The following is a 27,941-nucleotide window of genomic DNA, read 5'->3' on the forward strand; positions in this document are numbered from 1 at the left end:
TCAACACTTTGTGGGCTGCACGTGGACTTGAACAAAATAACCTGCACGCACTCATGTCCACAGCGCAGACGTCTTTGCTTTTTACGCAATGGTTTAATTCATGGCACAAACGTTTCTCGTCACCGTTTCTATTCCTATCAAAGAGGACGTGAACTCTGACCCTTCGCCTTGACAATTTGTCTCCGATTTCCCCCCAGCGTGGTATTTCGTCCGCAGACTGTGTTTTTTCTACGAGGCGACCGAACAACCTTGGCGTCAACATTGTGATGTCTCAAAGGCAAGGTTGTCTTGTAAGCTGCCCATATAATAAACAACGCGCTTCAAGCGATCACACTTCGACGCAGCAGCCATGGATGTGAAGAGCTTGCTGCTGCTGCTGCTGTCAGTCAACTTCGCTCTCTGCGCAGTGACCTCTTCGGACGAGTCTCGAGGTGACGGCGATGACTTTGGTCTCTTCGCTTTCGGACCCAGCGACGTGGGCCAAATGTCTCGCCCGATGCTGCGTCCTTCGCGAACCCACGGCGCGTTCAGCTTTCCAAACCACGAGGACAACTACCTGTACTTCCCCAAACAGAGGGACCTCAAGTCCGCCCGACTGCACAACATCCTGGGCTCGTCCTTCGACCCATTCTGGATGTCAGTCAAGAGGCCCAGCAGCAGCGGCAGCAGTGGCAGCACGACCGGTGACACGGGGCCCCTGGCCACGCGGAGCTCGGCTGTGCGCAACGCCGCGACCGCCGCGGGCAGGAAGCTGCACGCCGCAGCGAGGGCCCTCAACTTCACCGTGCTGACCGACTCCGGAGCAGCGGTCACCGCCACAGAAGCCACCGTGGCCTTCATGACGCGCTGGCTGCTGCAGAAGGCCGAGTGCGGCGTCGCCTCTTCGTGGCACGACCTCGGCTCCGTGTTCTGGCCGCGCTGGATCCGGCTCAACCACTGCGAAGAGAGCGGCGGCGGAGGAGGAGGAGGCTGCTCCTGGCCGGCGGGGATGTCCTGCGCACCGGCGCAGTCGACGCACATCAAAATCCTGGCCTGGCACTGCTACGCGTTACGCAGCGCAGCCGTCGACGGGCAGCCCCCCCCCCCATCAGCCCCTGCAGAAGTGCGGCTGGCGGCTGGTCCCGTACCCGCTGGTCACTGCCTGCACGTGCGGATGTGGCAAGCACAGCACGGGACACGGAGGGGAGTGAATCTCCCCGCAGCAAAACAACAAAAAACCCACTGCGACTCGTTGTGCATTGGTGTTGGGGAGGACGATGGGGAGGACGATGTCAAGGACCCCCCCCCCCCCCCCTTTTCATTGGGGGGGCTTTTGGGTACGGAATGAGGCAAACGTTCTTGTCTCGCGGGGTGTTCAAGACTTTGATTTTGCTGCGTCGTTCTCAGTGTTTTTGCTTCCGTCATTCTGGTGGGCCAAGTCGCTCTTGCGAACGATCCTCCGCTGTCCTCCTCTCTTGAGAGTTCTCACCTGCTTAGACAAAATAAACTCGAACAAAGCTCTCAACTTGGTTTCACGGTAAATTGTAAATGTCAGGCCGCAGTGCCCAACTCCCTTGAGCTCGAGTCGGGGAATACGATCTTGTGTGCAGGAATATCACGTTTCTACATGTCGATTTGTAATCGAGAGAATGTTATGTCATGTTATAGTTTCCATAACGAGCATACGATGTATATTCAATTGCACAAAACTAATAATATTTGTATGTGCACTGTAATAGCTCTTATTTTTTTTAAAGAAATATCCATGAAAAATATAATATAGCATTAACCTGCTTCATTATTCATACATCTTTAGATACTACATATACAGCATAATGTATATAATATCATTTGGATACACTTAACGGGTTGCTGAAGTCTGTAATTCAATCAGGAAGTGCAGCCCAACTTAAAACCTGGGCTCAGATTTCCACGTAATCGAGGGGCATAATTTAATTTGCTGGATAATTGCATAAATATATAACTGTTGAATACAGTCGTGCACGTTGTCAATTGAGAGGTGTACATTTAAACGATGCAAGATGACGAATTTAGATGTAATTGTACAGTTCTGTGACTGAAAGTGACACTTATTTAGTTAGCACTTATGAGCATTACCATCTACAAATCCAGGTAACTTACACTACAGGAAAAATAACGTATGCATATTTGCAGCAGTTAATATACCAAAAATAAACCATGTTGATCCCCCATCAATATCACGCTGTACTATCAGTTATATTAGGTCATGCTTTTTAGAGGTAAGTTTCTAAATTATATAACACATTCATCAATAACACCATGGCATTAAAAGAGAAATATATAATAGGTGGCATTTTGGGCAATGGCGTTTTCCTATGCGTCATGAAAAAGGCCCATTGCTTCAAACGTCACCTATTACATATTACAAAAATATAGAAGTGTTGACGAATGTGTTGACTTTTTTGGTGCATCACTGCAAATTCAGAATCACCAAATAATTAAAGTTATATCATGGAGTCGCAGAAGTTGATGTTAGAATGCCACCAACAGCTTGCTTAGTTACGGAATAAAAAGCTTAAACTTAAGCCTGGTGCACACCGACCAATCTGACCTCGGTCGCACCCGACCCGGCCCGACAAATTCGTCGGCGACACCCGAGACTGGCGGGAGGCAGCACGCACACAATCCATCAGACCGTCAAGGACCCCAAGTCTCGACTATCCTCCCCGACGAGGACAGATTTTTTTTAATCCATAACCGTCGCGCCTGGTGTCACGTGTGTTTGTGATGTGGAATTCTTCTATTGGCTGCTGGTTTGCTCCTCCATCCCAACTGTGTGGCAAAATAAAAATGTTATCTTACTCCAGCTACAATAACAGGCCAAGCGGTTAATTACAATTAACTTACACACTCATTCTCCCGAACACAGGTGGAGTCCTAAAAGCAATTACAATTAACCGCGTGGCCCGTCATTGCTTTACATGTGACTTTGAGGGCTTTTCCTGCAAGTCATAACAAACATACTCTTACAATACACAGTGTGTGTGCGCGTGCTGGGATTTATCCATTCATTACAATTTGCACAAAGCCACTTTCCTATTACTAGTTAACTTGAAACGACCCAGTCTGAGGAAAGGGACAAAGTGTTGAGATGCAGCAGCTACCTCCAGTATGCGTGTGGACAACATAATCACTCAAACATGTTCATAAAAAAATACACATTGCTAAATAATGCACCGATCACAACAAAAACATACACAATGCAAATTCAATAAAAACAGCCGATGTACATTTGTTTATGTCATTGCAATGTTTTAATAACTAAAAAGTGCTTCTACAAAAACCACTCGGATTAACCATGCAGCCCGTCATTGTGAGGGTGAATTACATGTGAGATTGTGAATACTTTACTGCATTTCACAGCAAACGCACTCTTAATAGCTACACACTCATGCCGGCTAACCCAAAACTGTAGAACACCGGTATCTCCTGCCCAGCGCGTTACTCCACCTGTGTTCGGGAGAATGAGGCAGTGGTCCTCATCAGTGACATTTGTGGACGTGTTTTCACCACAACATGTGAGATCCAGTCCTTGCGTAAACGTGGCTTTTCGTGGGTCTTGGCAGCACCCACATTAATCACTGACAGGTACATTCCCTGAATAACCACCCGGCCACATAGACCAGATGCACACCCAGGAGGGGTGGACAATAGGTGGACAACAGGGGGCTTTTACCCCCCCCACCCCAACATTTAATGTAACATCGTAAATAAATAATACCCATTTTAATACATTTTATAACATAAAACCTTAATTTACATGCTATTACAATTGATTTTCGATTTTATTTTGTTTGCCCCCTGCGAAATGTTGAGTTGGGTGCAGCACTGGCTGGGAAACACCTCTCTGGGGGGCCCACCCACCTCCACCGCAGCCCCAAGACAATTAGTGTACCAAGCTCAGAGGACAAGTGCAGGCACCTACACGGAAGCGTCAGACGGAGCAACGCACCACCTATGCCGCCCGGAAAGCGCTTGGGCAACCGGTCCCGTGAGGGGTCCACATCCCCCTCCCCCCCCCACGATCATCTGACTGGCCTCCACCGAGCTCACCCGGGGGCCGCAGAGCAGAACGCCACCCTGGCCTAGCAAAGTTAACGTGTTAAGGCCCGGCACGTGGGGGCCACAGGGCACGTGATGATTTGCACCCAGGCAGCTAGGGGCACACCATACCCACATTATCCATCATTAATCTTAGCAAGAAATGTTTAGTAAACGACTGAAAAAAAATAGGTTGGAACCGGTGAACACCAGCCTGTGCATGGAGAAGCGCAGAGAGAGGTTGAGCTCTGTCCTCTCTGATCGGTGCAGGGAGCAGCGGAGCGAGAACACACATATATATACACCAGTGATGACTGTAGGTGCTGCCAGTCTGTACTAAACAAATCTTACCCTACATGCATGAAAATAAAATGCATTCTCATAATTTTGCATAAAATAATTTAGCCCGTGGCATGATTAGAAGCGAATATGTCTCAACATAATACAAATCCCTTCCGCAACGGTACAGCAGTATCTTAATTGGCCAATTAATCAGAATTGATTTGGCTTGACACGTGACACTGTGTAAGTGGTAACATGAATGTAGTCGGCGGTTTCACAGTTGACGCATGCAATTTTCAAACCATTCAAAGTTCGGTTTTGTTTAACTGCCTCTGCCAATTTGTACAGTTGAAAATGAACGCTCGCTCAGAAAAAAAACCAGAGTACTTTACGGGCTCCGACATCACGTGCCCCTAAAGGGCGACGCAATCTAGAAAGTGCAACACCACAGGCCTAATGCTATAGGTTGGTGGGTAGTGTGTGAGAGGTTAATACACAGCGTTCGCGTGGACCGTCTTATTTACAGCGTGAATGATGCTGCCAGTCTGCACTTTAGTTACAAATGCACGTTGCATAATCTTTGACAGGAGGACCAAGTGCAAGGCGCGGTCCTGTGATTTGAACGGGCTGCCTGTGCACGTGTGGGCGCCGAGTGCGACGTTGCTGCGAGCACTTTCACGATTTTGTTCGAATATTATAAAAACTATTATTTTGTACAAGGTAAGGCCCACTGAGATACACAGCTCTTTTTCAGAAGTGACCTGGCCACAAATGACAGCTCAACGAAGCGGCTTATCGTATGGAAATTTATAGCAACCAATTACTCTAAACGCATGTTTTTAAATTTGGAGGGAAAAACCGGAGGACCCGGAGAAAAATCCACACGACCACGGGGAGAACATTCAAAATCAAAAAATATACAGCAGGCGTCAGGGTCCAGATAGAACCCACGACCTCCTGTATACCAGGCAAGGTAGTTAACATCTCCTAGCCACCGTGACGCCCCACACTTGTGTTAACTTATGAATAATGACATTATGCACCACCTGGCGTGAAGGATAACAATACCTCAAATACATCATCATGTGTTATTCAACGGTTTTATTTAACTTCACTTGTGTTTGTCGTGGTCAAATCTTGTAATCAAAAGTTAGTCTACTTCCTGTTGTCCAAATCATAATTTAATTGCCTCCGTTAAAGCAATTACAAATTTTTGTATGGACGGCTTATTAATTATATATATTTTTGTAGGTCAAAAACGCCGCGGGGTCCCTAAACTGTGGAATCGGCTCGCACAAAAAGCAGGCGCCGCGTGTCTCAGGCACCATTGACGTTCTTCTCGACCGCGAGTTAAACCAAGTTGTTAATAAAACCGCTATTTTAAAAAAACTTTTTTAAGGAGTTTATTTTTGGCCTGAAGTCCCATTTTAATCAGCTTGTTATAACATTATGCCTTACCTTCTATTTCTGAAAACTGCAGATTAGTAGCCAATTTGGATCATTTTCGGCAAAAAAAAAAATTCATAAACTACACCGTTTAAGAAGACTTGATTTTTAAATCTTAAACTACACGAGCTTGCATTTACGAGAGAGACCAGAGAAACGATGCATACTCCTGATCTGCCAGTGAAGGCGCTACAGATACACGAGAGGCACTTTCCTACATTTGGTCCAACGGCGGCACAGCCATCATCTCAAACACTTGATGCAATCCTCCGCTCGTGGGGGAAGTGTCTCTACCGACATCTCAGTGGAAGTAACGAAGAGTGCAGAAAGGTCCGTTCCATCCTGTTTCCTTTCGCTGCGGTCGCAGCCCTCCTCCTGAACGGGCGAATGCCTCTTGAGAGACACGCGTCGCTCGCCGAGGGTCACCGAGCGGGGGCCCTTCACCACATGTCATATTGCACGTCCTGCGTTGCCTGCGGGGGGGCCTGGCTCGCCAGCGGGGGGTTCCAGTGCAGACCGGGCGACCGCGCCATGGCAAACTGCGCGGGCGACTCGGCCCTCCTGGCCATCTGCTCCAGCCCGTTGGGCCTGCCCGAGGACGTCTGGGTGAACGCGTTGATGTACCTAGGCTGCTGCTGCAGCTGCTGCTGCTGCTGATGGCGGAAGCCCGCAGAGGGGCATTCCGCCGGAGGCTGGCCAAAGTCCGGCGCCGCCGGCGCAAAGCCCTGGCCGGCGTCAGCGCCACCGCCGCGGGCGGCCCGCGGTCGCCCCCCGTCAGAGAGGCCCGCTCCGGCAGTAGGGACGTGGTGGTGCCTGCAAGGCTCTGGGAAGCCGGGGAAGCGGCCGCGGGTTGGGCCCGCGGTGGTGGCGGTGGCGTCGAGGCCGTTGCGCGTCTCCGCGTTCGTCTCCGCGAGGGCACGGCCCTCGTCTTTGTCGCCCAAGTGGCCGTGCTCGGAGGCGTTGGCCACCTGTCGGGAGACACCACGGGAAGGCGCGAACCTGTCACCAGTTGACATGCTGGGGGGCGTCAGGTTGGTATGTATGTAGAACTTCTTTCGCACAGTACGTAGCCAACCGTGCCGATTGGGAGGTGCGGGGCAAGTGCAGGTTTGACACGAGTTCAGGGCAAGTCGTTTCGCCATCGCGCGCTGCTGGACGGGCTACGGCAACAGTTGCTCCCACCGGCCTGCCCGCCTACCCGCACGCTGCGCGATGTGTAATGCGTCAGTGTAGCTTTGTGCCGTCTCCACCTACCGACAGCGCTCGTCTCTCATTGGCGTCCCTCACTGCAGAGGGAAGACAAAAGCAACGTGGGAGGATTAACGCAATATCACAAAAACGGAATGTGGGCAATACGCATACAATATTGGTAAGCACACCCACATAAACATAACAATTAATGCGCAAAACCAAAAAAAAACCCAACGTGTCTAAAAACTACCTTTGAAGAAGGTGCTAGATTTGGGATGTTTGGGCATTTTTTTAAGGAGTGGAAGCAGACCAGAATGCCCAGTGGAAAACCACCCATTCGCACCAAGGGATTACACCGAAAGGTTTGGAGTTTGTGAACTCATTTGCTGTACCCTCCTGGCCACTTGAGCACCCCAACACACGTTTTTGAGTTGTACAAATCTATGTGATCCACCAACGCTTGCCTTCAAAGTGCACCGCCCACTGTTTAATAACTATAAACAGTCCCTCAACAGTTATGTTATTTTTATTTTATTTCTCACTATCAAAAAGACTTAGCAAGCGAATACAGTTGACAAAGATTCATCACGCAACCTGGGATAACGGTGACTTGGGCCAATTTGCAATACAAGCAAAGCGAAGGGGGCGACGTGTCGCTGTTGGTGACGCGATAGCGTGACGATGCTTACACCGCTTGGCCCTCCACAGCAGGGTGACGTAGCTCTGGATGCTGTTGTCCTCCATGAGGAGGAGGCCCTCTTTGGAGCCGAACGTCCACACCAGGGGCCCCGCGCCGTCTTGCTGCCCGGCAGCCGCCGCCACCTCGGGAGGGAAGCGCACCGCCAGGCCCAGCCCCTCGCAGCCCAGACGCTGGTTCTCCTCCATCTGAGGCCACAAACCCACGCGCGGTTCGCACGGCGGTGCCCTTCGGATGTATGGCGCCAACGCGTGCGTGCATCGGTCTACCGGTAACACACAATTCCCTTAATGTGAACGTCAAACTAGTTCAGCGTTTAGTGTTGCCCGCCATGAACATGCCAATCCAGTCTTGTAAAAATCTGGCTCGAAAGAAGTTAACCCACCAAATGCACAGGTTCCCAATATTGGGGCGACGACCTCCTGCCGATGGGGCTGCGAGAGTGTCTCGGGAAGTCACGGTGACAACCGGAAACCTCGCCAACACAGGGTTGGGATTCTCAGCACGGTGAAGACGTTCGGCCTGAAAAGCTTAGCAAGGCCCGAGTCGGTGGCTAAAGACTGTGCCGACAGGGAGCAGGTGGTGGCGGATGAGGGAGGGAGGGACTTGCCAGCTGCTGGATGCGGAGGAGGTTGCGGCGGATGGTGCTGGACGGGCTGTCAGGGGTCACGGGAGGGCAAGGCTCCCTCTCGTCACGGCCACAGGGGGGCGGCGGCGTAGCCACTGCGGTGAGACCTGGAGGCTCGCGGGCACCAGCGGTGGCGTGAAGCAGCTTTGCTGTAAACCGTAACGCACGCACAACGAGGGCGACGTTGTAACGCAGAACGTGGGTGTTGTTTGGGAATTCTGAAGAGGGAAATCCCCGCTCACTCTAGCACTTAAGAATAATTTGCTCGAATTATTCATTCCTTCGATCATTCTTCAATACCCTCGAGTCAAGACTCCCTTTGGAAAACACGGGACGAGCAATGGCATCAACATGCATGGCAAGGCCTCGTTCAACACCGTCAACATTAATGAGCATTGGCACTTCATTCAAAACATAGCCACCTCAATAAATTTTACAGGGCGTATATGCCACCCCTACGTAACACATGGGGGTTGTTCCATGTGCCAAGTGCTTGGAATCGCAGGCAACAGAATTATCAGCTGAAGGAAATTACATTTCCTCAATCTATTACCAAGGGGCTTGGGCCATCACGCAGTGCTTGCCTTTGGCCGAGGGGAGGGGGCCCATCTTGGCTTTGCCCTGACCCGCGAGCGGCGCGTGGAAGTTCATCTTCTGGAAAGGGCTCTTGTCCCTCACGCCACGCGTCTTGGCATCGCCCAGCGCTCGTCTGAAGTTGCCGATGAAGTTCTACAACAAGGCGGCCACGCACGCATAACACCGATTAGCACACATAACACCGCTTAGCACGCATAACACCGATTAGCACGCATAACACCGATTAGCACGCATAACACCGATTAGCACGCATAACACCGATTAGCACGCATAACACCGATTAGCACGCATAATACCGATTAGCACGTTCCCGCAAGAGAGTTCTATTCAATACGCAAGTGCATGGTTGGTCTCGTCAACAGGCACATAAAGATTCGCAGATTCGCCAATTAAAATCGACTCTTTCTCTCATGACATCAAACTGCGTGCGTAAGAATTTATATTTTACGACTTGCGCAAACGATACACAAACCGTAGGCTAATGTTACACTGGAGCTAATAATGCAACTGAAACCGCATTAATAGAACAGAAAAAAAGCAAGAACCGATACAAACGACATGGCACCGATGTGCGAGGGAGAAAGGACATTTCACTCGTCGGTTCCACCTGAGGTGGCACAACTTTAGCGGTTCTAATTTCTCAGCGTGGCCGATGACAGTGAGGCTATCCAATCGTTTGCTCTCATTCGTCGTGCAAACAAATTGGCACCCAGACGGAAGAGTCTACTGCAGGGACCTCAGCACTTGGAAACCGTGCGACGACGACGACAACGACGCGGCTCGGTTAACAGGCGGCGCCCGAGCTGCGACTACAGAGGCTGTCGATGCCAGATCGGCCTCATCAGCAAATATTCGTAGCCACAGAAACGAGCCTGACGGAAGACAATCATCCTCGACTTGCCGGAGAAAATATACATCCATGGTACTGCCGAGGGTGTGCCGCTACCTCAGGTGGTACCCATCGGCAGCTCCTGCGAGGGTACGCACGGGTGCATGCCGTCGTCTAGACGGGGGCCAGCCCTGGCGCTGGCGACCGTGCATGCCACTCACGTAGGCGTGCTGGTAGGGCACGCCGGCGCGCTCGGCCGCCTCGGCGATGAGCGCGTTGCCCTTCTCCTGCGTGCGCATGCCGCGGTACAGGTAGTAGTAGACAAGGACGCTGTTGTACTTGGGGAAGCGCTGCAGCTTCCTGCACGGGAAGACAAGCAGTCACGCGACCGCGAAAAGACCACGAAGCTTTAACAACGCAACCAAGCGCCCCCAAAATGCCAGGGGGTTTAAGGGCCAGGCTTCCTTTAAGTCGTGATGCAGAAAAACAAGAATGTTTAATGGGTACTACAGCTTTTATTCACAGCTACAATAGATGAATTTGTCTATTTTACATATATTTTCAAGAGATTAAAAAATTAATGAGCAACGACATCATTACGTTCCAATACCATGAACCTCATAATCGTACGATATATATTCCAAATTTGGCAATCGGAGTCATTCGGGCCCGATGCAGGCACGTGGGTGAAGCAAAAGCTGTGCCAGACAAGCCCAGCCATTACCTTGCCAGTTATTTTTTTTCATTCCGACTCAACATGAGCCCAGTACAAAGCACCGGTCACAGTATGGGGGGGGGCGGGGGGGGGAGAGGAACAGAAAACTCACTTGGCCAGTTCTTTATTTGAGCGCAGATCAGCGAGGAACCTGCATGCACACGCAAGAGAACCCCACACGTTCGTCAAAGACGCCGTGGCCTTAAAAGGAAATGTATTATAATGGACAACGTTTCAGGCAATGGTCCTTCTTCCGGAGAGAGTGGATGATAAGAGTTGGAGACTGCTGAGAATTACGTGATATAATTTTTTTCCAATGGTCAGCTTTAAAATGGGCATTTTTATAGTTACACTAATAGTCTGCTATTGCTTAAAAGATAAATCCTTCAATAATAATAAAAATATATCTTAATTAATAAACCCATATGTATTTAAATAAATAAAATGTTGCTGGCACACTGCATCGTACAAGGAATGTTAGACATCGTCTGTCAGCACGCCTGCTCAACAGTTTACCATCCAACTTGGCTGAAATGACCAATCGTTGCAAACACTCATTAACCATATATTTACGTCACAATCGGTTAGATGAGGATCAATAGTTAATAATAGTGTGTATTGCTTAGCACGGTGAATGCAGAAAGAGATAACAAAGTGTGCTTTTGGTACTAAAAATAGTCCACTCACTTTTCAGGACTTGCCATGTCCACCATCTGTATGATATAACATGCAAGAGACACTGTCAAAATGCCCAATGTATGTTTCAAAAGCATGACATCCATTGCATTCAACACCACATTTCGTGCGTTACTTCTTACGTTATTTAAGCGTTGCAAAACATGTACAAAAAAATGTACACAAAGTGCTGTGTGCACTCAGTTGCGTAAAAAAATTATTTTTATATATTGTCATTTATTTATCCAAGAGAGCTTGCCAAGCCTCGTGCCGAGTGCTTTGTGCGGCAGCAGAAGACAATAGCACCTAAGGCCTGCACAGATGGGTTCACTACTCGTTTACCATACTAATAATAATTTGCATTTAAATAGCGCTATTATCACGCTCGCTGGTTAATTCGTTCATTTGAACTCCACTTGCGAAAGCACCATCTGTACACGAGCGATGGAAGGCACGTTCCAGACGACCGGCGCAGACGCACTGCAACCCTCCGCAGCTGCCACAGCGTTAGTTTGTATCGCTTCCAGCGTTGGCGTCGAGCGCTAACGCAGCACGAGCGACGAGAAGTACGGACCGTTAGCCCGTCGCTGAGGTAACGCTGCCGTGTTACCTCTCCAAAGTGCTGCGTGTATAACAAGCAGACACCCCCTACCAACGCCGGCTCGAGAAATATAATGACGGTAAAACATCGATGGGCGCTCGGTGGGGACTTGCCGTTGCGCAGGTCTCCTCTGCCGGTCGTGAGCAGGGCCGTTTGCATGGGGAAGCCACCACTCCCGACTGCTGCTGCTGCTGCTGCTGCTGCTGCGGCTGTGGTGGCTGCTGAGGCTGCTGCTGCTGCAGCTGCTGCGGCTGCGGCTGCGGCTCGGTTTCGCACGGTGGGGTATCGTCCATTCGCTCGTCCCCAATGCACGGCACGCCCCCGTCGGGCTCTGGCAGCTTGTCGTCGGCGTACCCGCCGAGGCACGGCCAGCTGTCGTCCGCCAGCGAGCAACCGGCCGCTGTCACCACGTCGGCCTGCTGTGGCGACTCCGCGTGGGAGCTCTCCGACTCCGCCGTGCGGCTCGCTGCACTCCGCGCCCCACAGTTTTGTCAAAACATTTAACATTTTCACCTTTTTCTGTTTTATTCGGTGCTCATTTGCTTCCCCCTGCTTCGGATGCGTTTATTTCTCTCCCAAGCTGGAGGCAAAAGCCCAGCAAACAAAAAAAACGGCTGTCAAATAATAACACTCCAATTAAGATGAAATACGTTCAACTGCAAAGCACTGGGGTGGAAAACACAAGACCTTGCAGGCCCAATTCTTGTGAGCAGCCTTTTTCCAATTTTGTCAACGACTGCTTACATTCCGTAAAACAGTCCGAGAAATGCATTTAGCACGAATATCACTATTGCTGAAACAACCCACAATGCGGCAATTATGCAAAAAAAATATTTTTGCCGCCACTTTGCGATGAAGGCCTCTGAACGAATGCTGGCTTACCCTCCGCATCCGAAGGCTCCTCCCTCTCGCCCCAGCCGTGCAGGGCCTCAAAGCTCGAGTCGTTGTGAACGTCTGCCTTCCCGGCGCCGTCGGGCCAGTGTCCGCTTGGCAACCCTGCGAACAACGCGGCGTGAGCAGCCTTCCCTCCGCCGCTACCGGGCCACGAGGCCAAGGGGCTGAAAGTGCGGCGGCGAGTGTGGATCGGAAGACATCGCTGTACCCTGGCTCTCGGGCTGCGCCAGCTTCGGGGGGACCGACTGGAATGAAGAGGCCATCGTGGCGCCGGTGCCGGCACCAGCGCTGGGGAAACCCGTCTCATACCAGTTGGGTTCCCTCCGCACGCGCGTCTTTGCCTGCCCCAGCACCCGCCGGAAATTGCCGATGAAGTTCTGCGAAAACAAGCGGGAGAGAGATGAGGGAAGGAGGTAGCCCGGTTGGCCCAAGAGGGGAGCACCATGCCAGAGTATTCAGCCGGCACCACTGAAATGCCGAGTACAAAGATCAAGCAGCCACCGGTGATTAAAGCAGGTTCTGTAGCATACCGAGTTGATGCCTTCACAAACACCCATCGTATTTAATTCGGTTTTTCCACTTAATTTGGCTCACTCCATGTCTGGGGAATTAAAACCCGAGGTTTGAGTCAAGTGAGACGAACACCTTTTGCAGGGCATACACAGGGTCTGGTGCCACCGGCGTGGATCGAGAGGCCCATTGAAGTGGGCGTGAGAGGCAGCCTTGTGAAGTCATCGTCTTGGGTCACTGCGACGCGAGGTGTCAGAGAATGACCCGTGGCAGAAGAGTGACCCCGCCTTTCTGTCGAGTGGTTATTTGACCAAAAGTCACCATGCTGGTGAGTGCAACAGCCTTGGTGACGGTGGCTGGCTTGGGACCAGTTCAGATATCACTCGCAATCGATGTTAACCGTGGCCGGGAAGTGAAAATGCTGGTCACTCGATTCAAAGGCCGATGGGGTCAACCACCGCACGCACCCCCCGCTTGTATTGCAGTGCTCAATAAACGAAGGCGCGTAAATAATGAATCCAAAGCGCCGACACGTGTCCCCGCCTGTGCGTGCCGCTCACGTAAACGTGCTGGTAGGACATGCCGGCCCGCTCGGCCGCCTCGGCGATGAGCGCGTTGCCCTTCTCCTGCGTGCGCATGCCGCGGTACAGGTAGTAGTAGACCAGGACGCGGTTGTACTTGGGGAAGCGCTGCAGGTTCTTGACGTGCTGGAAGATCTCGCGCGGCTCCTCGCCGGCGGGCTCCTCCCCCCCGCCGCGCCTCTCGTCGGGCGGCGGGCACGGCGCCTGGGCGGCCGCGTTGCCCTCCGGCGCCCCCTCCCGGCCCTCGTCCGCCGCACCTGACCCGCGGCAACAACGGGAGATTCAACTTACGGCGGGAGGAGACCCGCAGCCCCGACGCGTCTTGCGTCGTAGGCGTGTCCCCGGGTTGTGTCACCCAGGCTGCCCGACACACGAAATTGAAGCGTGATGAACGAGAAAAAAAATACTTCAAAAGTTGCTGTAAAATGCACAATTACACGTGAAAGTGCCTTAACTCAAGAGTGCATTTTGTGGCCCAAGAGCAATTTGTACCGACCCCGGAGTAATGATGGCCTGGGTTAACCCCCCCAAAATGGGATTTGAACTCGCAACTTTTCCAATTGCGAACCGTTCGCTTGACCGCCGAGTCAGCGAATCGGTTACTATTGATGTATTCACGTGCGTGGGAGTGGCGGCACAAACATCTATAACGCCACGCCTAAAATTCATTTCAGCTTTTTTCTTTCTCTCATCAATGAAATCTTAACATCCCGAGGCACACCGAGGCCTGGCTAATTACGCATATACAAGATACACTCGGTCTTGGTTCACGCCTTCGTTTCACGTGCGCGCTCCCAACTCGACAAGCGGACGCAACGACGCCTCCTGCGATGCGACGCGCAGAGCTCAGTCATCGCCACCGCCTCGTCGTCCGCACGGCCAAAACCAAAAATGTGTCGCAGAGCCGCTTTAAAGCCGGCGAGCGAGTGGAGCACCGGGCTTGCGGGCGGCGTTGGAAGCCGACGGGGCTGGCGGAGGCCCCGGCTGTGCCGAGTTGAGGCTGAGGTCCAGGCTGGCCAGCAGGTCCTCATCGCCATCCCACACTCGCGGGGGTCGCTGCTTCGACTCTCCCCTGGCCCGCCGGAAGTTCCCGATGAAGTTCTGAGTTGCAGTGGGCAGGGGCGGTGGGGGTGGAGAAGGGAAGGAGGTGCCGTGTCAGGGCACGGGGAGCCGTTGCAATTAACGCACGTACGGCTGTTGGGTCTTGTTTTATAACGCTTTCCAACAGACATTGACGCATTGGCTCTGTCCATCTTTCTCAAGCCGAGGTGGAGACCGGGGGCTGGTGACGAGGTGGAGACTGAGAGTCGTGATGATTGTGGCTCATGACGAGGTGGAGACTGGGAGTCGTGACGAGGTGGAAACTGTGGCTCGTGGTTGTGCTTGGTCATCTCGTGTGACTCGGAAACATCATTATCAGCGAAGATTAACACACTGCGGGTGGAGACCTCGCCAAGAAACCGACGCCACCACCCCCACGTACTCCTGCGACGTAACGGCCTCGACATCTCGTCTGCGCATGCCGTGTGGTGTGTAGCGGCGCAGGCACTCACGTAGACGTGCCGGTAGGTGACCCCGGCGCTCATTGCGGCCTCGGCGATCAGCGGGTTGGCCTTCTCCTGCGTGCGCATGCCCTTGCACAGGTAGTAGTACACGAGGATGCGGTTGTACTTGGGGAACCGGTCAAGCACCCTGAGGATCACACGCACACAACGACAACCCCCACTCAAAACTAAACTAGAAACTATGTTTATTTTACCAAGTAAGGCCCACTGAGCTATGTAGCTCTTTTTCAGAAGCGATCTGGCCACAAATGATAGCTCAACGAAGTGGCTTATCACGTGGAAATGTCTTGTAGCCAAATACTCTAAACGCATGTTTTTAAATGTGGAGGGAAAAACTGGAGGGGAAACAGGCGTCAGTCAGAGTGGGCATTGAACCCACGACCTCCTGTATACCAGGAGGTAGTCAACAGCTCGCAACTGTGGCGCCCACTCTTAGCTCTACAAAAGATTACTCAGTAGAATGCAAACCTGAAGCGGTTAGGGTTGATAGACGATTCAGCGCTCACCGATTCACTCCAGTCACTCGCTCACCGGCGGTCAATCGCCGGTAATGATTTGTTTTTGATACGGTGCCATCCTTTACACAGGGGCATCTCGTAGCGCTTAACGTCACAACTCATTTGAAAGGGCACCCTCAGTGGCAGCTGTCCCAAGGTGACTCGGCACCTGGCCTATAAGTGGGCAATAGTCTGCCAGTAATGGGCGATGATTTCAATCCATAATCCCAATTGAGTAATTGCGGGACATTTGTATAATTTGGCAAATTTGTACCATGGCGTCGGCACACAATGGCCTACTCATGATATCGCTATTACCGTGCGGTTACAGTTTCTATGAACGCCGCTGACGTTGTTGGCTAAGTAACCGCACCAGATGTTCACTGTAGGCATCTGCGTACGAGTGCAGGTGATAGACGCAGTGAGTTTCTCACTTTGAGATGTCTTGAAGCTTTGGAATCACAGACAGGAATCTGGAAACAGATAGGCTTACAGAGTTAAATCTAAATTTATGTACGTATGTTGAACTTCTTTCACACCGCACGAAGCCAACCATGCTAATCGGAGGTGCGGGGGAAGGACAACGAAACACAAGATAAATTGTGTTCAATGCTATTTTTCCAAGATATGGGTGCAATGCATTAAAACTATAAAAATGGGATCACTTACTTGTCTGCGCCTCCAGTGGCTTGGCCCTGAAAAAAATAAGATTCTTATTTTACAATTGTTTATCCAAGAAAGTCCCAAGATACTTGCAGGAGGGGGGAGAATATTGCGATGTGTAATTCTAAATGAGTAATTTGTAGGTCATTTTTCAGCATGTGGATGTTTAGGCAATACCAGTTACATTAAAACCGGAGACCCTGTAGGAAACCGATGCACAGAACGGGGGGAGAACACACAAACTCCACGCAGAAAGGTGCCAAGTCAGGAATCGAACCCAGGCCCCTTGCTGCTGTGAGGCACAATTCTCACCACTGCGCCACCATCCTGCCACCCACACATCAAGCGACATCCGTAAATACTCGCTTGCCATCCTGAGCGCTTGGTATCCAAAGTTTCACAAGACTTACGGAATCATCAAAGTATGAAAAAATAAGAATAGGTTTTACCCTTTCTAGCAAGAAAACAGAAGGTGTGAAGATGTTCAAACACCAAATAGAAACGTTTTGCAAGGAATCACGTCTGCATTAACCACACGTACTTGTGGTGAACATGCAAACATACATGCTCTGATAATGTATGGTATTTTCTTCGAAACTGATTGGCCTCGTCTCACCAATGTCAGACCAAAGAACGCCAAAAGACGGAGTGTTTGAATATCTTAACAGCTCTTGTTTTACTGTCAGAAAGGGTAAAACCTGTTCTTACTTTTTTCAAACTTTGATATTGGCAAAAAGGTCCCACTTAGAAACAATGAACTTCAAAATATAGCTCTCATTGTGTAGATGCATACCTAGATTATGTGTCTCTCCGTATGCCCCGCATACATTTCACAACTAATATCCTATGTGTTTTAACGTCAATGAAAATTCATCATGCGAGCAAACCCATGTCGACGTGCCTGACCGCAACTTGGCTAATTACTCATGAATGAAGATTTAAATCAACGCCTCTCAACCCCGTGGGTCGTTCGATCGGTGGCTGTAGGCTGCGGCCTGGGCACCCTTCCGGGGGAAATTTCAAACGTGCGCGAGGAATGTCAGCATCATGCTGCGGTGACGAAACGCACATACACAAGGCAGAACAAATACCTTCGGAACATCGTGTTCACTAGAGGCGTGGACATGTGGTCTCTCTCTTTGTGTTGTGGCCTAAATAACCCTAAAGGGGTGGGGGCCAAGGAGGCTAGGGGGGGGGGTTTAACGAGGCCCCTGTGGTTTTGATGGGACTGGGGGGGGGAGGAAACAACCTTTGAGGACCATGGTTTTAAACTATAAACTATTTTTATTTTACCAGGTAAGGCCCATATAGCTCTTTTTTAGAAGCGACCTGGCCACAAATAGGTCAACGAAGTGGCTTATCACGTGGAAATTTATAGCACACGACCACAGGGAGAACATGCAAACTCCAAATATACAGCAAGCGTCAGGGTCGGGATCGAACCCACAGCCTCCTGTATACCGGGCGAGGTTGTTAACATCTCGTCGCCGTGGCGCCCAACTCACGCCGCACAACCCGGGTCCCGCAGGGCGGCACGCGTCTTAGTCTACAGCAGTGGCTCTCAGGAGCGCGGTCACAGACCACCGGTGGTACACGACGGTCCTCCAGGTGCTTCCCGGCGGCTGCGATGCAAATGCAGCTTGATCCGGAAATAATGACAATGTTGAAATGTAATTTTTAAAAACCAAGTTAGGCAAACTACCCTGATTAAACTACCCTAACCCTAAGATGTAAATGCCCCCGCTAAAAATAAACCTTAGAGCTGCGAAAATTTGTTTTTATTTCGGTAATGTACGACTACTATTTAGAGCGATAAGTGAATGCACCAGGGGGGTGGGAGGCTGGCTGGTCCGCGGGGTCACCACAAGTTTGAGAAACGCCACTCTGCAGAATAAGCGGCGCTTTGTTTTGCGTGCTGCGCCTTGCTCTGGACTTGCACGGCTAACCTCTCCGCGGACCGCGCGGGTCTCCGGTGCCGCGTGGACGCCGGCGGGCGAGGGCGCCGCGCACCGTACCCACCTCGTCCTGGGATACCTCGCCCGAGTCCAGCACGTCGGGGCCCTGGTACCAGAGCTGCTGCTGCTGGTCGCACGCAGGGCTGGCCGCTCCGCCAGGGTCTGCGCCACACACGCGCACAAAGACAAAGGTCCCCTGTATAGCCTTAATAGACTGCTGGGGCAGGCGCTGTTTGCGAGTAGCACCTTTGAAGGCCGGCATGGCACGCGAGGGGGTGTGTGGCCAGCAACACGCCCGGCCGCCTTTGTCTCTTGAGTGGCGAAGTTTACACACCGCACCTGGTACTCATTTGAGGCCGAGTCGGCCTAGGGGAGGCCCAGGACCAGTTCAGAAAACCGTCAATGGTGTTGGCCATGAGCGGGAATCGAATACGGGTCATCGGGTTCGTAGCGCAGCACGCTAATCGCTACACTAACCGCTCCCTACACGCACACAGGCGCGCACACACGCACCATGAAACAAAGCAGGCTTCTATACCTTGCCCATGTCCCCATACAATCGTCACTCAACACGCCCGTCACCATTCATTTAAGCTTATGCTTCACATAACCCGGGTAAACCCAACGGCATTAAATAAGCCACGCTTTTTTTGCGGAGCTACTTCTGGCTACGCACATGAAATATGACGCTTGTACATTTTGTGCAAGCACAACCCTTTTACTGATAATTACAAGACCCCTTGTGGCTACAAAACCAGCTATGCAGCTTAGCAATGACAATGCACAGATTTACACAGCCTTCCGGAAAGATTGGTAACAAAAAACTTTAAAAACTAATATTTATTGAACAGAGCAACGTCACGCTTCGCAGCAGTGCGTGTGCTGCAATACGACGGCGCGGGTGATAAGCGTGCACACCTAACGCACCCGTCCGTGCGGTTTCTTTGCCGCACATTTCTTTGTGTGCAGTTAATTCCCCAAACAAAACGAAAGTCCCCTTCACGCACTGGCCCGTAAGCTTGTTGGTTTGCTCGCGAATGTTAATCTAACATTTTTTTGGTAAATCACCGAGCTATGAATCTAATTTCGAGCGCCGACACTGGGCAATTCATCTTACGGGAACAGATGCTCCGTGCCAGCCAGGGAGGGGTATGGCTCACCCGCAGCGTCGCTCTGGTTGTACGTTCCGTCGCAAGCGATTTCCACCTTCAGCCAGTCGACGTCCAGGCCCTGCCCGTCTTGCTCACAGAGCACTGCCGACGGGTTTCCGGGCAGGCACGGCTCCCTGACTGTCCGGGGAGGTAGGAGAACACGGTAGGTAGGAGAACACGCCATCGGGGGTCAACGCCTGCCTACTCGCAGCCGGCGTGGTCATTCAACAACTTCTCAGATGCCCAGCCCCGCGTGCCCATTCTAATGGTAATGCAATTTGCACAGCTGCACCACTCTTAGTTTAACCGTCACAGCCACACATGTTTGACATTCTGTCTTAATCTTATTACATTTTCATTCCATTTGTGCTAAGGCCGTCACGTCACGAGTATTTTGAACTCGCAAGGAGCAGTAGCAAACCGTGTATTAGAGAACAGTCCACAGTGGGCACTTTTATTCCCATATTCACCGACACAGGGAGAACCTGTTACAATAAAAACCAACGTTTTAAATAAAAACACCACTGAAATTTTGCCGAAATTAAGTGACGAACTAAGTGCCAATGCGACGTTTTGTTCTTGTGCAGTCATTTGTGACAGTGTTGACACCATAAACTGGCGACACTTGAGAACACGGTTTATTCATGGGTAGCCAAAACCCGCATTCAATGGGACCCCAGAGCTCCGAGCCGTGAGCCACGCAGCCACCCCACCCTCACCTTCCTCAGACTTGACAGGGACGGTGGACCAAGCCTCCGACTTGATGTGAAGCTGCGAGTCTTGGCTCTGCCGCGCGTCGGACGGACGGCGCTCTGTCCTGTCCTCCATGGCTGACGGGAGACAACAGTCGACGGGGCAAGACTGTGAATAAACATCGCTCTGGCTGGAGCACTGGGTGGAACGGACGATAGTAGGAATACGATATCGCTGACCGTGTTACGATTGACCAGCAGGAATAAGTGCATTTTAATTGATTAAATAGACTGTATCACAGTTGACATCACCTCTCCCGTGCCTTGTAAACGGCAAAAAGCAGTCTCTTTGTTACCATATTACACATATCAGAGCTACAATTGATGCCAAGGCCAGCTGCTGCCCACGAACATCTGATTGTACACGACAGACAATGCTCACAATCACGGCCCCTTGAATTCAAATATACTCGAAGATTGCGCAGAATGCACTGGAAAGGGCATTCACACACCACCCAGAGCAACTCTAGGGGTCACATAAAGGCAGCGCTCCCTCCGATTACAGCACTGTACTAATCACCGCGTGCGGAATAAACGAGCACGGCACTCACGGCAAGCGACCACGTCGCCCGTGCAGCGGGGACAATGATTGGCCCACTGTGTGCATGCAACAGCCTATACTTAAGGCTCAATTTGTTATAAACACGGACGTTTAAGAGGGGATGTGCCCGGAATACAATATGGACAGTGACTGGTATTGGACGTTAGGCACACACGTTGCGCTGAATGCATGTGCACGGTCGCCGTGTGCATTGTGTACAAGTCAATGGAGATTACGAAAAGAATAATAATGGATTTGGTGTTTTATGTTGTCAAATGTATTCAAGGGAAAAGTGAACATTTGTAGTTTTACGTGTGCTCTTTAATAAGACGGTTGTATTCCTTGTTAGTAAACTACGAGTTGTGTGATTCACAGCTGTTTCTGAACAACAGCAACATAACGTGGAGTTTCTCCTTCAACACGTGGTTAAATAAGGGACGTCAAGAGACACATGCAACAGGTGCCATTCGTGACTAAGTGGCACCGACTGACCCACAGCGTTGCTGCCAGACTAGGTGCCCTTCGATGTTACCTGGGGAAGTGAAGACTTGATCAAGGTCACGGAACAGGGCCATGTGTCAAACAAAGATTAATATCCCTCATATAGCCTTAACAGACTGTTGGGGCAAGTGCTGTTAGCGAGCACCCATGAAGGCCGGCACGTCACGGGAGGGTTGGGTCGCTAACACCACGGCCAGCCGCCTTTGTCTCCCCAGTGGCGATGTTTACACATCGCACCAGGTACTCATTTGAGGCTGAGTCGACCTAGGGGCGGCCCAGGACCAGTTCAAATAATCATCACCGGTGTTGGCCGTGAGCGGGAATCAAACCCGGGTCGCCAGGTTCGTAGCAAAGCGCTCTAAACGTGACACTACCGCTCCCCACATGCATGTCAAACACGCATGTATACATGTATACAGATACATACAGGACAAGTACATCGACAAAGATCCCCCACATAGCCTTGACAGACTGTTGGGGCAAGTGTTGTTTGCGAGCACTAATACACACAGACGCATACATATCCTTACATGAACGCATATGGAACAATCTAAAACAAAATCACATTTTGGTGACCTGAGTCATGTAAATGAGACTGCCCTCGTCTCTTCCGTGTTCTCAGCTGTTTAAACAAAATAAACATTAAACTTGGAAACGATAATAAACTTGAAGCTAAGGAATGCCCGTCGACTGAAAAAAAACACTCATAGCTCAGTGAGCTTTACCTGGAAAAATAAACGTAGTCGAGTTTAGGTATATTTATTTATTCAGTAATTTGCTCACCTTTCATATACTTTGCGCTCGTACCGTTCATTTTTGTATTGTTTTGTTGTTCTAAGTTTCTAACTCCGCCCCTAATAAAGATTCAGATTCTATAATGAAGGGAATCTGAATCTGTAGTATAGAAGTCCGGTCGGGGTGGATCAGGAAATGGAATGGTAGCTACATTTCTTAAACCCCTCACACTGACATGAAAAGCCAACACTATACCAGAAGGTACATCATGAATGTACGCGTTAAAAGGTTAACAGGGAATTACGCGCAGCCGTGCTTTGTGGAATGACAGGGCTGGATTGCAACAAAAAAAAGTTAAACCAGACAAGATTAACGAATTCATAATAAAGGTTTTGGGGTTAGATGGCGTTATTTATAAATGTGTCACAACCCTCCACCACCCGACACGGCCAATCAGTAAAAAATGTGTCACGTTGACAAAAGACGAATAGTTCACTACTTTAGCGCACCGCCGGTGTGTTGAAAAGATTAAAGAATGACAGCTCATATGTGAAGCCTCATTACCCCCAATGGCGCGGGGTTGACTTAACTCACAAAACCAAAGTGGAATGATATGGAACAGCAGCTGTTTTCTATGGCATGTCATGCCGAGAATACCGCACTAAGATAAAACAGCCGCCATTCACCACTAAGCGACGGCGACGTTACCACAGCGAGTGTGCCAGGATAGGTGCACGTCTAAGGCCACGTGAAGGGTCAAAGGTTGGCTGGCAGGAGGTCACAGGACGGACCCCCCCCCCCAAGGTGCAGCGCATGAGCTGAGAAGACCGCCTGCCTGGACTCCCGAGACAAAGATTCACAGTTTCGCGCACCACCCACCGTAAGTTAAGTGAGGCTGTCAGCGAGCCTCTATTAAGGCCAACAGTATCCTCAAAGTGCACCTAGCCTGGCACTGCCCACGAGTTGTTTCCACCGAGGTCGACCTTGACACCACTGGTACCAGTCATCGTGAATCGGCTCCCAAAGCCTCGCGTGCCACATCCAGCCCGTGAAACTCGCATTCACTTCCCTTATCCCCCCCCCAACACAACCACTCGCAACACGGATCAGCCAGCTCTCGTCTCGCTCTATGCCGCGCCCGTTTATCCACCCTCTCTATCAGGGATACAACACACACACAAGACAAAGATAAGACAAAGAACCTCCCCCCTCTCGCCTTTAACGCACCATTAAAGTGCCGCTATTAAGACGACCAAGCACACGAGGGGAATGGGTGACCAACGCAACACCCGTCCGCCTTTGTCTCCCCAGTGTTGTTCACGTTTAACACACACGGGGTTATACTCCTCATACGATGGGGTTGTTTGGTCGCGAGGTTGAACGCAACTCGGGGGCATCCGCCGTGTCGAGGCGTCGCGGTGCAGCGCTAACCGCTGCGCCACCACTCCCCACGACACCAAAGACAAAGACCTCCCGTATAGTATTAACAGACTGTTGGGGCAAGTGCTGCTAGCAAGCACCTATGAAGGCCGGCACGGCACACGACGGAGTGGATGGCCAACACCACGCCCGGCCACCTTTGTCTCCCCAGTGGCGATGTTTACACACCACACCAGTTACTCGTTTGAGGCCGAGTCGACCTAGGGGAGGCCCAGGACCGGTTCAGATAATCGTCACTGGTCTTGGTGGCCGTGAGCGGGAATCGAACTCGGCTCGCTGGGTTCGTAGCGCAGCGTGGCGCTAACCACGACACTACCGCTCCCCACACACACCGTACAGTGACACACAACACAATCTGGCTGTAAGCCTGACGATACCGGTTGTAGTTGCTGGCGAAACGTTCGTACTCAGGTTGTGAATGTTGTGGCTTTGCTCTCCAACACACAGCCGGTGTTGCTGTACTAGTGACGAATTGACACGTTCTGTTTACGTGATAATCCTTACTAGTTTGCCGTGTCGGGTGGTGGCGGGTTTAACGACACATTTATAGTTACGCGATCTACCCCAAACAACCTGTAACTATGGATGATATTGCTCGCGAAAGCCTACGTGGTGTTAAACACACAACACACTCACACACACACTCAACACACGACACACTCACCTACTCACACACAACACACACACACCTACACTCACACACAACACACACTCACCTACACTCACACACAACACACACACACCTACACACACACACAACACACACACCTACACACACACACAACACACACACCTACACACACACAACACACTCACCTACACCGACACTCACCTACACACGACACACTCACCTACACGCACACCGACACTCACCTACACACACACACACAACACACTCACTCACCTACACACACACACAACACACTCAACACAACACACTCACTCACCTACACACACACACACTCACCTACACACACACACACCACACTCACTCACCTACACACACACACACCACACTCACTCACCTACACACACACAACACAACACACTCACTCACCTACACACACACAACACACTCACTCACCTACACACACACAACACACTCACTCACCTACACACACACAACACACTCACTCACCTACACACACACAACACAACACACTCACTCACCTACACACACACACACACACAACACAACACACTCACTCACCTACACACACACACACACAACACAACACACTCACTCACCTACACACACACACAACACAACACACTCACTCACCTACACACACACACAACACAACACACTCACTCACCTACACACACACACACAACACACTCACTCACCTACACACACACACAACACAACACACTCACCTACACACACACACAACACAACACACTCACCTACACACACACACAACACAACACACTCACCTACACACACACACAACACAACACACTCACCTACACACACACACAACACACTCACCCACACACACACACACACAACACACTCACCTACACACAACACACTCACCTACACACAACACACTCACCTACACACACACACACAACACACTCACCTACACACACACAACACAACACACTCACTCACCTACACACACACAACACAACACACTCACTCACCTACACACACACAACACAACACACTCACTCACCTACACACACACACACAACACAACACACTCACTCACCTACACACACACACACACACAACACAACACACTCACTCACCTACACACACACACACAACACAACACACTCACTCACCTACACACACACACACACACAACTCACTCACCTACACACACACACACAACACAACACACTCACTCACCTACACACACACACACACACAACTCACTCACCTACACACACACACACAACACACTCACCTACACACACACACACAACACAACACACTCACCTACACACACACACACAACACAACACACTCACCTACACACACACACAACACACTCACCCACACACACACACACAACACACTCACCCACACACACACACACAACACACTCACCTACACACACACACAACACACTCACCCACACACACACACACAACACACTCACCTACACACAACACACTCACCTACACACAACACACTCACCTACACACAACACACTCACCTACACACACACACACAACACACTCACCTACACACACACACACAACACACTCACCTACACACACACACACAACACACTCACCTACACACACACACACAACACACTCACCTACACACACACACACAACACACTCACCTACACACACACACACAACACACTCACCTACACACACACACACAACACACTCACCTACACACACACACACAACACACTCACCTACACACACACACACAACACACTCACCTACACACACACACACAACACACTCACCTACACACACACACACACACCACACTCACCTACACACACACACACACACCACACTCACCTACACACACACACACACACCACACTCACCTACACACACACACACACCACACTCACCTACACACACACACACACCACACACTCACCTACACACACACACACACCACACACTCACCCACACACACACACACCACACACTCACCCACACACACACACACAACACACTCACCTACACACAACACACTCACCTACACACACACACAACACACACAACACACTCACCTACACACACACACACAACACACTCACCTACACACACACAACACACTCACCTACACACACACAACACACTCACCTACACACACACACAACACACTCACCTACACACACACACACACAACACACTCACCTACACACACACACACACAACACACTCACCTACACACACTCACAACACACTCACCTACACACACACACACACTCACCTACACACCCACACACACACACTCACCTACACACCCACACAACACACTCACCTACACACCCACACAACACACTCACCTACACACCCACACAACACACTCACCTACACACACACACACCCACACAACACACTCACCTACACACACACACCACACTCACCTACACACACACAACACACTCACCTACACACACACACACACTCACCTACACACCCACACACACACACTCACCTACACACCCACACAACACACTCACCTACACACCCACACAACACACTCACCTACACACCCACACAACACACTCACCTACACACACACACACCCACACAACACACTCACCTACACACACACACCACACTCACCTACACACACACACCACACTCACCTACACACACACACCACATTCACCTACACACGACACACTCACCTACACACACACCACACACACACACTCACCTACACACGACACACTCACCTACACACACACACGACACACTCACCTACACACACACACGACACACACACACTCACCTACACACGACACACTCACCTACACACACACACGACACACTCACCTACACACACACACGACACACTCACCTACACACACACCACACACACACACTCACCTACACACGACACACTCACCTACACACACACACGACACACTCACCTACACACACACACGACAATGTTGTGCAGGAGAGGGAGGGGGGGGGAGCTCACTAAACACGGCGCCCGCGAATCGCCATTCGACGGCGTCGACCCCGAGGCCAGCCTGGGCCGCGCCCACCGCGCGGTGCCACAGACAGCACGAAGCGTGCGCCGATAAACAACAACAACAACACCAACGACGACAACAACAACACAACGACGACGCGCCCGATGCCAGCGGCCTCAAGTTGACGACAATGCCCGCGATGCACGAGCAGGACGTGAGGGGGGGGGGCAGCTCGCTCCACCATTCCCACCAGCGCCACAAACACGTCCACGTGTCTCTCGCCTCTTGGAGACGAGGCAGAGAGGGGAGAGAGGAGAGACGGAGAGAGACGAGAGGGAGGAGAGAGTCGCCGGCTCGTTACCTGCAGCAGCAGCAGCAGCGAGCGGCCGCGGGCGGCGAGGTAAATAGTAAATAAATAAATAACCCTCGCGGGAGGCCCCCGCCGGAAGTTGCGGAGCGTTTGCCCCCCCCTCCCCCCCTGAGTGGAAACTCGCCGCCACGCGCCTCGATTTCGTTCCGGGTTCCGAGGGGTTTCTTTTACAGGGACCACGTGCGTCAATAACGCCACGCCCTCGTGTGTGTATGGTGTCTGTACGTGTGTGTGTGTGTTTGTGTGTACGTGTGTGTGTGTTTGTGTGTACGTGTGTGTGTTTGTGTGTACGTGTGTGTGTTTGTGTGTACGTGTGTGTGTGTTTGTGTGTACGTGTGTGTGTTTGTGTGTACGTGTGTGTGTGTGTTTGTGTGTGTGTTTGTGTGTACGTGTGTGTGTGTTTGTGTGTACGTGTGTGTGTG

General features: G+C 51.1%; 2 protein-coding genes across 2 annotated transcripts; one reads left to right on the forward strand and one right to left on the reverse strand.

The window, feature by feature from the left end:
- Nucleotides 1-349: 349 nt before the first annotated feature.
- On the forward strand, nt 350-6,169 carry LOC144940875 (noggin-like). Its single transcript, XM_078867368.1, has 2 exons — nt 350-1,186; nt 6,158-6,169. The coding sequence occupies exons 1-2, from the start codon at nt 350-352 to the stop codon at nt 6,167-6,169; spliced, it is 849 nt and encodes a 282-aa protein (XP_078723494.1).
- Nucleotides 3,259-27,176, reverse strand: LOC144940817 (uncharacterized). The gene is made up of 20 exons (XM_078867247.1): nt 27,155-27,176; nt 20,259-20,369; nt 19,549-19,677; nt 18,453-18,550; nt 16,440-16,465; nt 16,205-16,243; nt 15,262-15,400; nt 14,644-14,809; nt 13,688-13,965; nt 12,826-12,994; nt 12,606-12,719; nt 11,837-12,189; nt 11,135-11,160; nt 10,560-10,598; nt 9,954-10,092; nt 8,891-9,035; nt 8,289-8,455; nt 7,671-7,866; nt 7,045-7,076; nt 3,259-6,758 (listed from the first exon to the last, which is right to left on the reverse strand). The coding sequence occupies exons 2-20, from the start codon at nt 20,365-20,367 to the stop codon at nt 6,231-6,233; spliced, it is 2,892 nt and encodes a 963-aa protein (XP_078723373.1). The 5' UTR covers nt 20,368-20,369; nt 27,155-27,176; the 3' UTR covers nt 3,259-6,230.
- Between the last annotated feature and the right edge of the window lie 765 nt (nt 27,177-27,941).

Source organism: Lampetra fluviatilis, chromosome 23 (genome assembly GCF_964198595.1).
Source record: "Lampetra fluviatilis chromosome 23, kcLamFluv1.1, whole genome shotgun sequence".
NCBI classification, from domain to species: Eukaryota; Metazoa; Chordata; class Hyperoartia; order Petromyzontiformes; family Petromyzontidae; genus Lampetra; species Lampetra fluviatilis.